General features: G+C 39.4%; 1 protein-coding gene across 2 annotated transcripts in view; it reads right to left on the minus strand.

Moving 5' to 3' along the window:
* macrod2 (mono-ADP ribosylhydrolase 2) overlaps positions 1–17154 on the minus strand; it is a 1185173-nt gene that overhangs the window by 43158 nt on the left and 1124861 nt on the right. For both annotated transcript variants that reach the window (XM_041789359.1, XM_041789358.1), the window contains exons 12-15: positions 8795–8833; positions 8339–8383; positions 2136–2294; positions 1481–1549 (exon numbers count right to left, since the gene is read on the minus strand). In XM_041789359.1, the coding sequence (XP_041645293.1) occupies positions 1481–1549; positions 2136–2294; positions 8339–8383; positions 8795–8833 (312 nt within the window). The remainder of the gene's footprint in view (positions 1–1480; positions 1550–2135; positions 2295–8338; positions 8384–8794; positions 8834–17154) is intronic.

Below are 17154 nucleotides of genomic sequence, written 5' to 3' on the forward strand. Positions count from 1 at the left end.
TCTGAAAAGGCAATATGCTACTTTTTCCAACTTTAAATGGTAGTCAGATTTGGTCTAACCTTTACATGTGGACAAAATTGTTTGCACCCTTCCGTTTAAAAAAGAATAACCCCACAACAGTCACTGAAATTACCTGAAAATGACAGTAGTAATAATAAATAAAATTAACTTTAATTGTGGTTCAATAAGATTGGCCTGGACAAAAGTTATGGTACCCTTAATTCAACATTTGTTGCACAACCTTTTGAGGAAATCACTGCAATCAAGCGATTTCTGCAGCTCTCAATGAGACTTCTGCACCGTCCCTATGTATCTGGTCTCCCATGTTCCAAACACCATTTAAGATTTGAAAATCGTCTTGTGTGTGCCCAGCCTTACAGGAATAAGGCAGTAACTTCACTTTTGGATAAGACCACTTATAATCAATCTTGTCATAAAAAAGACATCCTTTGTTTTATCGACAATTGTGTTCTCCGTGATGCATTTTCAAGGAAAGACTAAGATGTTTTTCAAGGCAACAGAGCAAGAGTTACAGTAACTGCTCATCCAAGAAAACAGAAAGAAAAGATTTTTTGGGCATGTAGATGGTAATTCTTCACCTATACTCAGTTTGCGTTGTCTGTAAAGATCCAGAGATGCCAGCTTTAACTACTAGTGCTGCATTGTTGTATTGTACTTCAGTGTAATGACAATAAAGCTTTGTATGTTATTGTACTCTGTTGGTATAGGCAGAGGCAGTTAAAAATGTCATGATTTTGGAGCCCATTAAGAGGGCATGGAATATCAGAAGACTGAGATGCTGCAGAAAGCAAAAACATGATGTGTTCAAAGCTGGTCCAGGCCATCATGAAGTCAACTCATGCAGCAGAGGCTGAGAAAAAGAGTCACCACAGATGAAGAGATGACACATTTGCTCCAACATTCTAGCATTTTCAGCTGTGGCAGATTTTGCACTTCCATGTTCCCACAATTAGCTGTGATATAACATGGTTCTACTACATGGTGTTACATTTTATCACTGCTGCTCTGGGTGTGAAAAAAACATGTTTTTTTCTCACAGGTGTGCAGAGTAAGCAGAATTATTAGACCGGGTGCAGTTAGACTTTCACAACCATGAAGACTGAAAAGGAGGCATTTATACAGCAGTTCACTCCAAACTAAATGATTAAAAAAGGGCAATGCCCTGTTAATCAAGCAATAATATGTCTAGATTGTTATTGGCTTCTAACAGCAGCTTCCTGTGATGCCCCTGCACTTCCTGAACAATTACATTTGATACAGTAGATCCCAGATAGGTTGAGATTGATGCAGAGAAAAACTAGTTTGACAAACAGCAGACAACAAAAACAACACTGACGCTGCTAATTCAATAGAAAAGAACACAAATACAGCAGAGTGGAGGAGAAAATCTCATTGATAGAAAGTCAGCCAGCGAGACTCTCAATCAGATCAAATCAAATCACAGCTAATCACATCTTACCTTCCATCTCCACTGTGGACTTGGCTGTGTCATCGTCTTCTGTCTTCGCAGCAGGCGGCTCTTCCTCTTCTGAAGGACAGAAACAGAGCTATGATGTTTGTGACATGCTGGCATGGCATGAGTCTGCATAAAGAAGCTCCAGCTGCCATGTCTATAGATCAGTTTGTCTTGTGTTTATGTGCATGTGTGGACTTGGAATGGGACTGTGATGGCAATCTTTGTGTCCAATCTCTTGTACTGCAAACAATCTCAATTTTGTTGTGCTTATTTAGTGTTAGAATATAAATTTGCAGCCGTTCAAACACTGAGAGTGGGGAAATAAAAACTCGGGACACCCTTATTGTGCTTTTTACAGTTCCATCTTGCAGCAGTGTAATTTCAGGTCACTGTTAAACCAAAATGTAAACACCTATACTTCCATTTATGTGAGACGTCAGGGTTTGATGCATTGAACTGACGTATTCATATCTGTCTGCCTCAGTGCCCTGTGGATATTTTGCTCCATACTCTGATAAAACACAATTACTATCAGAGAATCAGACGATCACCTGGAGCTGTTTCAATCTGCTGTTATTATTCTGTGACTGACAGCTCGTGCACCTTCAAGTTTTTGATGTAAGCACAGAAAAACAAACACGAGCCCTCGTGTACTCACCTTTGTCTTCAGCTTCACCTTTCTCTTTTTCGTTGTCGGCGTCTTTGTCTTCATCTTTGTTGTTATCGTCGTCAATCTCTTCATCTTCCTCTTTGTCTTGGTTTTCGTTTTCATCTTTGTCCTTTTCTTGAATTGGATCCTGGCTTTCCATCATAACATCTGCAGCCACACAGAAATAAAAGAAGGAAGTTTTAAGGAACAGCAAAACTTTGCCTTGTCATTATACACCTTATTTTTAGAGTAGGTTGTGTGAATTCTTGGTGTGACATCCGGTGTCTGGGGTCACTGAATGAACTGGTGTTTTCTTTAGTGTAGAGGCACCAATCCTGATTATTAGAGCAATTCAGAGATACAAATGTGTGTCATCTGTTATATCTCAAACAGGTTAAAGTCATCATTCGACAGCCTCATATCACTAATGACTAAGAGGACAGTATGAACTAGAAAAGCACTCGGAGAGCGCAGACCTCCGCCATTAGCCCTATCTCCAAATTGTGAAGGATCTTTAAAAAATTTTCTGGATCTGTCCCCATGTGCCCCCACCATGGCATTCGTCAATTACTCCCTCCCCGGTGGGGTGGAAACGTGGTGAGGCAAAGCATTGGCTTTGCTTCGGGTGAACTGTCATGGTGGAAGCATTGCCTGCTGGTGCCAACAGATGCACTGACAGTCTCACCTATGGTCTCGCTGGATGACTGGAAGTCATGGCAGAGGGTGAATATTCCTCCATTCCTCCCAGCATTGTGAGTATTCTCGCTACAATTTGCTGTCTTTCTCTCTGTTACGCTCCGACTCATCTCCTTGACCGGGTATGTGTCTTTCAAACTCTATAAACTCCAAAACTTTGAATAGAAACACACACAAAATGCTGCTGGGATTGAAGTTACTCATGTCTGCCATCTCCTGGTGTAAAGTGGTAACAGCGCAGACCTCTGCCATTAGCCCAATCTCCTGATAGTATAGAATCCTTAAAAGAAATCCTGAATCCAGACGGTGATCCAGATCAGTCCCAAAATCTAATCAGTTCTTCCTTATGCCATTTCTGACATTTCCTGAAAATTTCATCAAAATCCGTCCCCAACTTTTTCAGTTATGTTGCTAACAAACAAACAAACAAACAAACCCACCCGATCACGTAACCTCTTTGGTGGAGGTAATAAAAAGCCACAGGTAACTTACATAAGTACATGGAGCTAACTTTATTAGCTCTGTATCAATATTTACAAAGTAATAAGGTCAATGGTGTCTAATTTTTTAAAGGGGATAGGGTGTGACTTTGATGAGAAGGTAATTTTTTTCCTGTGATAATATGTACTGATCTGGTTTGACTCTTTGTAGGATTGAATTTGAGAAAAGTTAACTGGTTTAATTGCACAAGATTTCTCCCTTCAAAATAAAACTTCTCTTCTAGGAATCTTATTTGCAGGAAGTGACAGCTGGTTCAGATAACAAAAAAATGCAGTGTTTTTAGACAGCACATAATGCATTTTTTAAAAAAGAATCCTAGTCATCGCCAAACCACAGATGTTTTAAATTTGGAAGAGTTCATGAATCAATATTTTATGGAACTGTTTAAAAAGCAAAACATAAAAACACACACGGCTTTTCCCTAAACCTCCATCTCTACATGCCTGGCTGCCCCTCTTATTCTGGTGTCTGCTGAATTTTAACACAGGAGCATCTGGCTCTGTTGTTATGATGCTGAGTTTTAATCAAGGCTGCCAAAAAGCTAATTTTTTAAACACAATTAATTTTGACGGTTAATTGCTATTAATCAATATATCATCCATTTTCACAATGTATAAAAAAACATTTCCAGTGTGTTGATTTTTTAATCAAATGATGTCAAAGAGATTTATTTTATGATGCTTACTTCTACAAGAGAGATTCAGAGTGCTCATTCTGCCAGATATGCTATTTAACACTGCAGGAATATGCAGGAGTGCATGTACAAAATGACCCCATGGTTAATGTGACACTGTTTACACTTTTCGGGAATTAATGTATAGTTGCTGTAAGTAACACAGTTAAAATTAACAACTAAGCTTAAAGATTGTCTTAAGAAATTCTTCTTTGCCATGCTTTTAAGTTGTAATGTCTTTAGCCAGGGGTGTCCAAACTGCGGCCCGCGATCCATTTTTGGCTGGCCCTCTGCAAATACTTAACATAAAATGAAACATGGCCCACATTTGAACATGAAGATTGTGCTTGACTGTATTGAACTTTGTAGTTTCAGCACAAAGCAGTGCTACCATTTCAATTCTGTAAACAAACATTTTGACAAAAATGTATTCATGTTTTTTTGTGACTGATTTTGAACAACACTGTACAGGGTGAACAGACTGCAACCAAAATCATAATGATATCTTGATTTATAACCCCCTGATGGATTACTGCAGCAAAAAGCACTACCAGTAACATTTCAGGGGCGGAGCTAGCAGTAGCCAGACCAGAACAGGGCGACCTGAAATCTGATTGGCCTCCCAAAATCCTGAAAATGATTGTCTGTTTACCTTGTCAGTCATTAACCATTAAGGCATACTCAATAACTTGGCAGATCTGAGCATATTAGATTGGTTTTATTGTTTTTTAATATCCTCAAGGCAAGGAATATGAAATGGCCCCACCATCCTTATATATATTTCTGTATGTGGCCCTCAGTGGAAAACTTTTTGGACCCCCCTGTCTTTAGCTAAAGGTACTTTTCTTTTAGGCAACGTCATCCTCAGATTTCACACAGCTTTAACCTCTTTACCCTCCAAGATGGGCTGTGAAAAGTTCTTCCAAACTTTGTAGTAGGTCCCATTGGTTAAAAAAGTAGTCCAGTGCTGAAGTCCGTGTTGAAATCGGCAAAAAAGACGCTAATTTGCATACTTCATAAGCTAACTTGTGGTTGTGTGATGATGTGTTCAAGTTAGCTGGGAAATTTTAGTGTTTAAGGAATGGGTATAAATATGTCAATATATCAATGAAAATAACCTAGTTATTCAAAAATGTATTTATTTATTAATATTTTCAATCATTGAAGAACTTTTGGAGGGAGGTCACAGCATTATTCATAATTCAAATGTAATTTATTCAGCCTATTTATTTTAATACAATTTAATTAAAAAATTACAATTAAATTTTGTTTATACGCTTCAATCACCGTTCTCAAACCGTACCGAACCGTGACTTCAAAACCACGGTACGTACCAAACCGAAATTTTCCTGTACCGTTACACCCCTATAACTCTGTTCTTTTTCAAATGTTCATGACTTAACGAGGATATAAAAAATAATCAAGGTTAAGTTTACATTTTTACACTGGAGGGAATCTGAAGACTTCATACAGGTGGTCAGTTATAAGAAAAATATGATATGATCTTCTGTGCTGGGTATATCTGTACCAAGGGCCTTGAGTTTGACACCCCTGTTCTATAGAATAGAAGAGTCCAGGCCTTATACAACTTTCTGATGAGTAAACAACAAAGTTGAACATGGTTGAGGTTACTATATTATTACCTCTGCCAAGGAGGTTATGTGATCGGGTGAGTGTGCTCGTTCGTTTGTTTGTTAGCGACATGACTCAAAAAGTTGCGGACGGATTTTGGTGAAATTTTCAGGAAATGTCAGAAATGGCATAAGGAAGAATTGATTAGATTTTGGGAGTGATCTGGATCACCGTCTGGATCCAGGAATTTTTTAAGGATTCTGTACTATTGGGAGATAGGGCTAAAGGCTGAGGTCTGCGCTGTTACCACTTTACACCAGGAGATGGCGGACATGAGTAACTTCAATCCTAGCAGCATTTTGTGTGTGTTTCTATTCAAAGTTTGGACTTTACAGAGTTTGAAAGACACATGCCTCGTTGAGGAGATGAGTCGGAGCGTAACAGAGAGAAAGACAGCAAATTGTAGCGAGAATACTCACAATGCTGGGAGGAATGGAGGAATATTCACCCTCTGCCATGACTTCCAGTCGTTCGGTGAGACCATGGGTGGGACTGTCAGTGCATCTGTTGGCACTGGCAGGCAATGATTCCACCATGATAGTCCACCCATAGCGAAGCCAATGCTTTGCCTCACCACGTTTCCACCCCACCTGGGAGGAAATAATTGGCGAATGCCGTGATGGGGGGCACATGGGGACAGATCCAGGAATTTTTTAAAGGATTCTTCACTATTGGGAGATAGGGCTAACGGCAGAGGTCTGCGCTCTCCGAGTGCGACAGGCAGTTAATCAAGCAATTGCATGTCGGGCTAAACGATTTAGGAAAATAATCTAATTGTGATTTTTTTTTTTTTTACCCAATATTGCAATTGCAATTTAATACGCGATTATATCTTAAGATTCTCATGTCATGTATTTTCCAACAAAAACAAATAATAATTCATTCTTAACTATAGCCAACACAATATTAAACTAGAGCTGAACAATTTTGAAAAAATATCTTATTGTAATGATTTTGACTCATTTTGAAAATTGGATAGAAACTGTAGTATTAAAGGGAATGATAACTTTATATTATTCTTATATTTAACAAGAAAAATATACAAAAATGAAGAAAATGTGATTTTTTTTGTACACGATTCCAAAAATATGCCACTAGAATGATATGTAATGCATAACATCTCTGCTGCAAAGAAATTTTTAAACTGGTATTTTGATACAAATTTTAGATAAAAAAAAATATTGCACCTTCTGTGATTTGAAAATAGCAGCAGACCATATTGGGATTTAATCTAATTAGCGATTAACTGCCCAGCCCTAATTGCATGCCTTTTATTTGGTCCCTTTCAGGACACTTTGGTTAATACTCGTCAGTGTTTCTGTAGCAATAGTGATGTAAAATATGTTCACCACTGCTCCTGAATGTGTCAATTTTCTTTTTACTGTTGCTTTATTTTGCTTTCACTCCATTACAAGTTCACTCATATTTGTCTCAGTGCATATGGTATGAACTGATGACTGTGTTTAGAAGTTTGTCTTTAAAACTTTCAGCTGTTTTTGTCTCTCTTGCCATTTTGTCCGTCACACCTCCTCTGCCTTTTTACTGCTTGTACTGACACAGGTATTCTGCATTTTGAATCTGTGTTGCATTAATTTTTGAGGATGTGCACAGCCAACCGTTAAACCGACGCAGGAGACACGAGTCAGCCATGATGCATCCACTTCAGCAAGAAATTCACCAGCCTTAGTGTTCTGTTAGACTAGTTTTTGTTGCCTTATTCACCGTAGGACAAACACTGCATCTGCTCTTATTCTTAATAAAATAAAGACCAAAATGAGACTAATGTGATTGGGAGCTGGGAGATATGTTGCATACTATAACAATAAAATGTTAACTCTACTCAAACACAAACCTTAACATAGTAGAACCGGAGAAAAAGCACATTTGTGCCGTGGTTTCTGGTTTTTCTCCAGATCTGTATTTTGTATGTAACCACATATTGATTCACAGTCTCAAGTTTCCACCTGTATTATACACACACTCACACTCATAAATGCACAAACACTGACAGTAATGATGCAACTGCTGCTGAAATCGCCTGCAGGTGTTGTTTTAAACTGTATATCCTCGCTCCTCCTCACTCATACCTCTTTGTTTGTGTCTCACGAGAACGTAATTACAAACCTCAAGTCTTGGACAGCATCCCAGGGCTGCTTTACCATAACGCTCACATAGAATATCTACAAAATTCATGTTCAGAGAGGCTCTATCTGTCAAATCTTACTGAATGGGATGGGATTTGAATAAAACAAAAACAGGGGAGACGAAGAGCTGCTCGCTGCCAGTATGCAAATGCAGGATCTTAATTATATAGCAGCAGCGGCAGCAGCGAACATATTTGGAGGAAGAAATCGTGCAAGCTCAAAGTTAATGGTTGCACATTCACACTCTTAATTCACTTAAGACTGTTGCTGTCAGTGCAGTAAAACACATCTCAGGGTCTGTTCATCCAGCGTGCAGATTTACAGCTTTGTGTACGAGTCATTTCTCTTTCTCTAACAGCACTGGTCAGGTGAGATTTTTAATCAAACTCTCAGATAAAGTGAAAACCAGAGAAATGAGCTGCACACGGGTCAGCTCGTACTATTCCCATCTCCTGTAGAGATAAGAGTCAGATCAATGTGTACTCTTTCGTTCTCCCCGCAAACTGAAAATGACACACAGTCACACCAAATCCATGCCCGAGCCTCAGCTTGTGGCTGTTCTTTACCTGGGTTTTGACTCTCCATCTCCACGTCTTCATTTCCCACAGCATCTAGAAAGAGAAGGAAACAAAGGGGAGGAAAACATTGGAGTTTAGTACAGCGCCTGGCGGACTTGGTTTTCGATATCACCTCAAACAGCCTTTTCATTCCATTGCTTTGTGTAGCTTTGTCTTTGTACAGCAGTATGAGAGCAATGGAACCACAAAGACATGCATAAATTAAGTGAGAAAAAAGAAGGGAGAAAGGATGTCACTTCTAAAGCCATGCATAATTGAGGGATTTCTTTGTTCCAAGTGTCTATGATAAGAGAACTTTTTTTTTGGCACAGCAGTGGCACACAGGACAGGAAGACTGAACTGGAGCGGGTAGGATATTCAATTTTTGATGACAAATGACACCAAGAGGCAGTGGTAGAGCCGAGGGGCTCGAACATGTGTTAATGGTCCGTAGAGCTACATTACCGTTGTCATCCTCTTCCTCATCACCTTCCTCCTCTTTACCTGGAAGGGGAGGGAAAGACATCATCAAACAAACACATGCATGAGTGGGAATAATGTCATTCATTCCCAAAAACAAAGCCAGCAGTCACGCTAATGATCACAGAGCTCCAGACAGAGGATTCATCATGTTTGAACTGCAACCCACTTTGAAAATGGGAATTTTTAGTCTGGATTCTGTTTTACCAGCATGACTATTAAGACGTGTGTGTTTTTTGTGTGTGTCTTATCTTTTGGTAGCTGGTTAGGAAATCGAACACTGCACCCTCTAACAGATGAAAAATAACATTTGTGTTTTTAAATTTAACAGTTTAATGGGCTAACTTTAAAGAATTAGATTTTAACAGCATTCAGTCATGTGACCAGAGCGGAGGGCTGGAGAGCAAAAAAACTTAGGACTTGAGCAGCAACTGTTGACTGTTGGGTAGAGCTGCAGCATGTTTTAATCCTCCATCTCCTCAAAATGATGCATGTTTACAACTCCTAAAAACTCCAGAAATACTGGAATATTTATTCAAACTGTCATAATGAACGCTTGCAAAGCACAGGAACACGATTTAACTCATTAAAGTCAGAAAAGTCTTTGGTGATGTTTATATACATCCAAGGCTGCCCATAAGAGGGGAGAAAGGGGAGCGCTTTCTGCGGCCTAGGCAAAAGAGGGGCCCATGAAGGTCAGCAAAATCATGCTCGTAAAGAAGAGCTGTGATAATAATATTTTTAAACCTGAACAATAACCACTCTTATCAAAGCAACAAGGATGATTTTTTTATTTATACTGTAGTACATTAAAGCTTTTTAAAATGTAAACCCTTTTTCATAAAACACGTGACCTTTTTATCTGTGATGTTAACAATGTGGATGAGCACACTGAACTAAGTTATGTCTGGGCAATTATGTGCACAAATGTCAGGATGTTAGAAATTAAAGTAGAAAAAACTGAGACAACTTTTTTTTGGAAAATAATAGAATAACTGAAGAGAGTAAAAAAATGTAAGAAGTGGCAAAAATTGATTTAGATATAAAAAAATACAAAAATGGGTTAAAAGTGGTAAAAAATGACAAAAAGTGGCATAAATGGCTGAAAATTGGCCTAAATTGATTAAAGGGGCAAAAAATTGCAAAAACTGTTGCAAAAAGAAATTGCAGAAATGGGTGTAAAGTGGCAAAAATGAGTAGAGTTTCAAAAAGAAGAGGGAAAATGGGGTATAAAGTTACAAAAAACAGCAAAATGGCTGAAAAGAGGCAAAAAAAAGTGGCATCAATGAGGAAAAAGTGGGTACAACATAACAAAAATGCACAGAAAGTGGCAAAAATTGGCAAAAGTGGGAGAAAAGCAGCAAAAAATGGCAAAAGACAGCTAGAGAAGGCAAATGTTGCAAAAAGATGCTGTAGAAATTGGAAAAAAGTAAGATAAATAAATAAAGTGTCAAGAATGGGTGAAAAAGGGCAACAATAGGATGAAATTCGAAAAAAAAATATAGTTCCATAAAAAGGCAAAAAAGTGGCAAAAATAGGTGAAAATTTGCTAAAGTAGAAAAAATGGCAAAAAAGGCTGTTTAAATAGGCAAAAAGTAGAACAAGCAGCAAAAACTGGTTAAAAGTGGCAAAAAGATGTGGCTATAATGGAGGGAAAAATTGGTTTAAAGTACTACAAATAGATAATCTCAGCATCAGAACCAACAAGATTTCACGATGTGATTTTCTGAAGATCTTGACTTAGTGTTGTTGTTCACCTGGAATTACAAGGCAGGTTGTTTGTATTAGTTTTAGCCATTGGTGCTTCAGGATAAATTTGATTTGGAGATGATAACATAAATAAGTCAAGAAAAAATGGCAGAAAATCACCTATCTGAGTATGGGTGTATGTCCATTCAGAGCCCCTGTACATTTCACTGTGATGTTTAATGACAAACTACTTCCTTTCTGCTTATTTCCCCTCATATAATGAATTCACACAGGGAATCTCCTTTCTTAACATAATCTCACTGCTTCCAGGCTAAAGACATTATACTTGCTAACCAACCTTATCAGCCCAACATGTACAACACCACCTTATTTATTATGCACAATAGACAGATTTTAGTGGTGACATAAAACACCTTTAATCCCTGCATTATGTCTGTTACCGCCACCCTCCTCGCCCCCTTGTGTTGCTCTCACACATGCTTACACACACACACACACACACTATAAACCAATGACATTTGGGACAAATTGAGTAAATGAAAGCCATGACACCAATAAGAGAACATGCTCCACAATGGCTATTGTGCAGCTTCTATAATTGCTTTTTTAACAAGCTGTAGAGAGAAACCATTTTTTCATATCTATGCAATTTTGCCCTGCACCCACAACAATAAAAATGCCATCCTCTATTAAACGGGGAAAAGGCCAGCTCTACCAGTGCTGCGTGTTTGCGTCGAGTGCCCCTGTCCATCATGCAGAGCGCTGGTGACACTCAGAAGATGGCAATCCTTTCTATTAATCATGACTGGCATTTTGTGATGGAGCAGCGCTGGAAAGGATACTTCAGTGGGATAAAGCAGGTTAAGATGAATGCTTCGCTCTTCATGGGGTCGTCCTAGACCTTAATTCAGTGTTTTTTAAATTATTCATGACTGCTGTTTCATTCTGAAGTGATCCCAAACAACAATATATCAGATATGACAAACAGCTGAATGTAATTTCCTTCATCTTATTGATCATTTATATTCGTCTTATTGAATGAACAGTATTCAATTTGTGACAAAGGACAGACGTTAAGAAAAACACTCACATAGGGCTGGGCAATGTGGATCAAACATCATTTCGCCATACTTTTCAGCTGACTTGTGAGACATGATATTGTGAATAGTGGGATCTCACAGAACCAGAATTAATAACTTGATATGACGAGCATACAGTGTTAATTTCATCAACTAAAACTATGACTATAAATGTTCGTTGACAGCTTTTTTTTTAAGACTAAGACTAACAAAAATAGATCTTTGATGACTAAAACTGACAAAAAGTAAGTTTTGTTTTCATCAACATGACTAAAACTAGACTAAAATGTAATGTACTTTTCGTTGGACATTCAAAATCTGCAATATTTCTTCACTATGGATAAATCTGTCAAAAATCAATGCAGCTATTGCTATTTTGCCTCTCAGCTGTAGAAAGCAAGGACCCCAGGTCTGTCAGAGTGCAAAGAACACACTACCAGGGTTTAATACCAGATTTAGGCAAGAAAATAAATGTTTGGACTAAAAGTAAAAAGTAAAATGTTTTTGAGTTTTCGTCGACTAAAACTAGAATAATACTAAAAAGGGTAGCAACTACTAAAATGTTAGTAAAACTAAAAGACATTTCATCTAAAGACTAAGACTAAAATTAAAAATAGCTGCCAAAATTAACACTGCTAGTAAAAATCTATAACTATATTAAAGCCTGCTTGATGCCACAGCAATGAAAATAGAAGTCCCAGAAACCCAATATTGGGCAAATTTTAGTTTTCAATCAACTGCAGACAAACTCCTACGCACTACCAAAATTGCCAAAAACATTGGACAAATTTCCATATATTGGGTTTTAAAAACCATGTGTTTTAAAATAATAAAATCTCCAACAGAGATTGAAACAGTCTTCAAATTTTTAACCCTGATTTTTAGCCCATTCAGCAAAGTGATTGGAACTGTCAAGCAGCATGGAAAACCCTCACCCTTCACCCGCTTTGCTCAATGTTGGCAACGTATTTTTGCATCTGTGGTAACTACAAACATAACAAAAAGACAGTCTTGTATGAGAACCGGCATCATGTGCTTCTTTGCAGACTGTCTGATGCGAAACAACCGAGCTTACGTCCTGCGAAACCTAAGTTTACAGCAACACATAACTCAAGAAACAATGTACCTTTGTTTAATGTCCCCAAACTGGGCTAAGTGCAGATACTAGACATGAAATGTACAGCTTATTCTTAATAAAATACATTTCTGTTAACTAGTGATGCATGGGGCATCTTGCAAACATTGCCAATATTAACAAAACAAACAGTCATGTCAGTTAACTAATGCTAAACCGGCTAGCGTTCTACAAATGCCAAAATTAGCTTTGAATGCTAGCGCAGGTTAGCATTCCCATTTTATTGCAAAAAACAGCTCTAACATGTAAACTTACTTTACACTTGTATATAAACTAAATCTAAATGTTTATAGCACTTGTGCACTTCTCTCTCACCTGCAAACAGAACAGAAATACAGTCTTGTATGAGAACCAGCGCTTCTTTGCAGACTGTCGAATGTGATACAATTTAGCTTACTTCCTGCTAAACCAGGCGAGCAGCGACAGAATAGTGCAACTACTGACACCTACTGGCCAAAATGAATATCTCCCTGCAGGTACAGGCAAAAGCAGGTGAGTGTATCTTGTTTTAAGTGGCAAAGAACATCCAACCATCCATTTTCTATACCATTTATCCTGTAGGGGTTGGGGGGGGGGGGGGTCGCCAGTCAATCGCAGGGCTGGCATATAGAGACAGACAACCAGGCACGCTCACATTCACACCTACAGCCAATTTAGAGTCACCAATTAACCTAATGAGCATGTTTTTGGCAGTGGGAGGAAGCCGGAGTACCTGAAGAGAACCCATGCATGCAGGGGGACAACATGCAAACTCCACACAAAAGGCCCTGACCGGGAAGCAAACCAGGAACCTTCTGCAAGGCAACAGCGCTAACCCCTGAGCCGCCATGTAGCCCAGCAGCCTGGTAAAGCACATGTAAATAAATTACATTTGGCCACAAAAAATATGGGGGGGGGGTATGATAACTGGAGCTGATTAACAACAATCCTGGGCACTGTCCTACTTACACATATAACCAGGGCGCCACATGAGCAGTAGTTAACCTGCACTTTCTGACTTGCTGTGGCATCAAACAATAAATAAATGCTTGTTAATTAGATTAATAAATAAACACTATTTAAAAATATTAGAATAGAACAAAGCAGATTCAAGAACTTAGGAGAGCTTCACAAGGACTGGACTGAGGCTGGAGTCAGTGGATCAGGAGCCACCACACAGACAGGTCCAGAAAATGGGTTACAAGTGTCAGGGACAGAATCCATGGTGATTGAAGTCCAGTGTTTTCAGTTTCCACACTCAGTGATGGTTTGGGGTGCCATGTCATCTGCTGCTGTTGGTCCACTGTTTATCAAGACCAGAATTAACGCTGTCAGCCATCTACCAGGCAATTTTAGAGCCCTTCATGCTTCCATTTGCTGAGAAGCTTTACGGAGATGCTGATTTCCTTTTCCAGCAGGACTTGGCGCCTGCACAGTGAAGCCACAACTACCAGAAACTGGTTTACTGACCACAGCGTTACTGTTTGATTGGCCAGCCAACTGGTCTGACCTGTGCCCCATAGGGAATCTCTAGGCTATTGTCAAGAGGAAGATGAGAGATGCCAGACACAACAATACAGATGAGCTGAAGGCTGCTATCAGAGCAACCAGGGCTTCATAACACCCCAGCAGTGCCATGGACTGATCAGCTCCATGTCACATAGATGCAGGGATTTGTGTAAACGGAGCTCCAACCAATTACTGAGTACATAAATGAGCAGATTTTTCCCGAAGATCAGCATTTCTTTATTATAAATCCTTTTTAAGGATTGGTGTTTTTGGTATTCTAGCATTTTGGGAGGGAGGATTTTAGATATCTGTAAGCTGTAATCTTTGAGAGTAATCTCATGCTCACCAACTTTTTCTGCTGTCAGCCATTGAAGATGTCATTTTCTGGGAGCTACCTCTGTCTTGGGGCTGTCACTAGGAAATCATCCTGTCACCTGGATTCTTCTAATCCAGCCATGATGCCTTTCCCTCATTCTTTGCTAATTACTGCTTGTCTTTTAAATATGACTCTCTCTCTCTCTGTCTGTAGTTCTCTCAGGCTGCATGCCCCTTCACCAAGTTCTCACCCAACTGACATCCCTGCATGTCTACATCCACCACCACCAGTGTCTGGACTGCATGGGGGATTTATGCTGCTGCTGCTGGGACCAATCGTTCCTCTATCTCAAATTCCACCCTACAGAGCCCAAGTGCCTAAGAACTTGTGTCAAGACTCATTCATTTCCATGTCATTTGTTGTAATTCTTTACAAATTTGTCTCTCCTAAATGAAATGGCATATTGGATATGATCTAGTTCTGTGCACCCCTGGTTGCTGGACATTAAACTTGAAGTGTATGGTTCGGTCCTCAGCTGCTTCGTCACAGAACCAGGCTATTATCATGTCTGTTTTTATTCTGTAGTCTGATGTTCATAGCTGACGTTGGGGTTTTGCATCCTGTCATGCCAGTGTTAGGTTGTATTATAGCTTAAAACATGCTCATTTATGCATAAATAAAAAGAAGAAACATGGTATTTGATTTAACACAACTAAACTATACCAAACTGTCTTGCTCATTATCCTGTTTGAAAATGTACTGATGCATCTTAAAAGCTGATATACTGCCCAGCCTTATTGCACAAACAAACCAGACAACAAAAGACCGTCTATTTAGGGCACTTTAAATTTATAAAGGCTGAAAGTTAAGGATGATTAGTGCAGAGTCTCTGCACAAAGCCAGCAACTTCAACACTCATCCTCCAAACAGCAGGTGGCAGCATTGCTACAGCTTTCCTCCCTGATCTTCACTGTACTAAACTGTCTTCACTGTGAATCAGGCCCTGTCATACTTCACACAGAAAGGCTCCAGCTAAAGACTTTTAGTGTCAATATTCCCATGGATTCCACTTTCAGAAAAATAGCGACTAAAAGGCAATTTTAAGGCACTCGTCTGCACTCGTGGTGGACGAGGGGCATCGCTGTAGTGCTAAATGATTTATTTATGTCAACACCAGATTCAAGAGGGGTACAGTATCTCAAGGACATAAACAATTTATGTGCTGATATGCAACCTTTCCCTGTGTGTCCTACATGCATGACCCTTAAGTAAACATTGCCAAAGGAGAAGATTTCCAAAGAGAAAGCTGGAGCTCAAAGAGAGGAACGAATGTGAAGTTAAACCCAGATATGCTCCATCTCCTCCCCCAGTGCTGTCTCCTATCGCTTCCATTAAAGCTAACTGGAGCAAAGGACAAAAAAGAGAAAAAAGAGAAAAAAGTGGGGGAATTGAAAAATTCATGAGACATGTGTTAAAGAAAAAAGAGCTTGGAGATGACCTAGGGCTATCATTCAAAGACCTCTTGCATGTCAAATTTCTGTGCAAGCAAAGGGCGGGCGTGTTTGAGAGCAATGCTTGACGGGGTGCCGTGGTGTAAAAGAGGACGTCCCATGGAGAGGCTTACTGTCCGTCCACATATTGGTGTTATTAATCTGCATGTCCATCCACTCCACGCTCTCTTTTCTGCAGGTTTTTCTCAGAAATCTCAGAGAGGTAAGCCAGGCATTGATTTCTGGCTCAATGTCCACATTTTACTGTGCCCTGTGACATCCACTAATCTCCCTAATACCACCGTGATATCAAATAATAGACACTGCGAGGATGCTCGCCAAGTCAGGTGTGCTTTAAAGAGGCTGCACTCCGCCCTGGACCTCTGTGCCAGCCTTCGCCTCTCTCCACCCACCCCCTTTTCCCCGCTCTGTCTCTTTTTCTTTAGCTCGCAGCATCCGCATGCTGAGCTTCTGTTTCATGTGGATTACATCACAGCATCGCTCATAAGACACACATAAACACACAGATGCTTAATCTGTGACCCTTTTTTGCAAATACACTTCAGGGTTATTTGTACTTGATGAGGAATCGTGTGGTGACTTCTTTTGAAGAATCACAGCTCATCAAACCCAAACAGCTCCCCTGTTGTGCTGGTCTTTAAATAAATGTAATTATGATTAAATTTCTATGGCCCTTAAGATTAAAAAGGTTTACAGAAGTAGGACATTCAGGAAAAATTGATGAGAGGGGAAGTGCTTCACAAAGACCATTAAAAAGCAAATAAAACCATAAGAACTGGGGTGTTTTCATGTTGTCTGATATCCAGAAGAAGATGGAGAATGGGGCTCCACAGGACATGAAAATGACTGTACTTCTTACAACACTTTAAATCTGAAATCCTTCAGCATTAGCATTTCTTGGCCGTAGACTATTTGTAGGTCAAATGCTGCTGTAGTCTAACAGAATATTGCCTCTAGTCTAGTTGGTGTATGCCAGTCATACATTCACTTTTAAACAGCATAAAGGAGAAGCATTAATTCAGAATGTCTGCACCAATAGGAAGTCATCTACAGTAGGAATACCTCTGCATCTGAAGTCTCTTCAGTGACTACTTTGCCGACAGAGC

The sequence above is a fragment of the Cheilinus undulatus genome, linkage group 6 (genome assembly GCF_018320785.1).
Source record: "Cheilinus undulatus linkage group 6, ASM1832078v1, whole genome shotgun sequence".
NCBI lineage: Eukaryota > Metazoa > Chordata > Actinopteri > Labriformes > Labridae > Cheilinus > Cheilinus undulatus.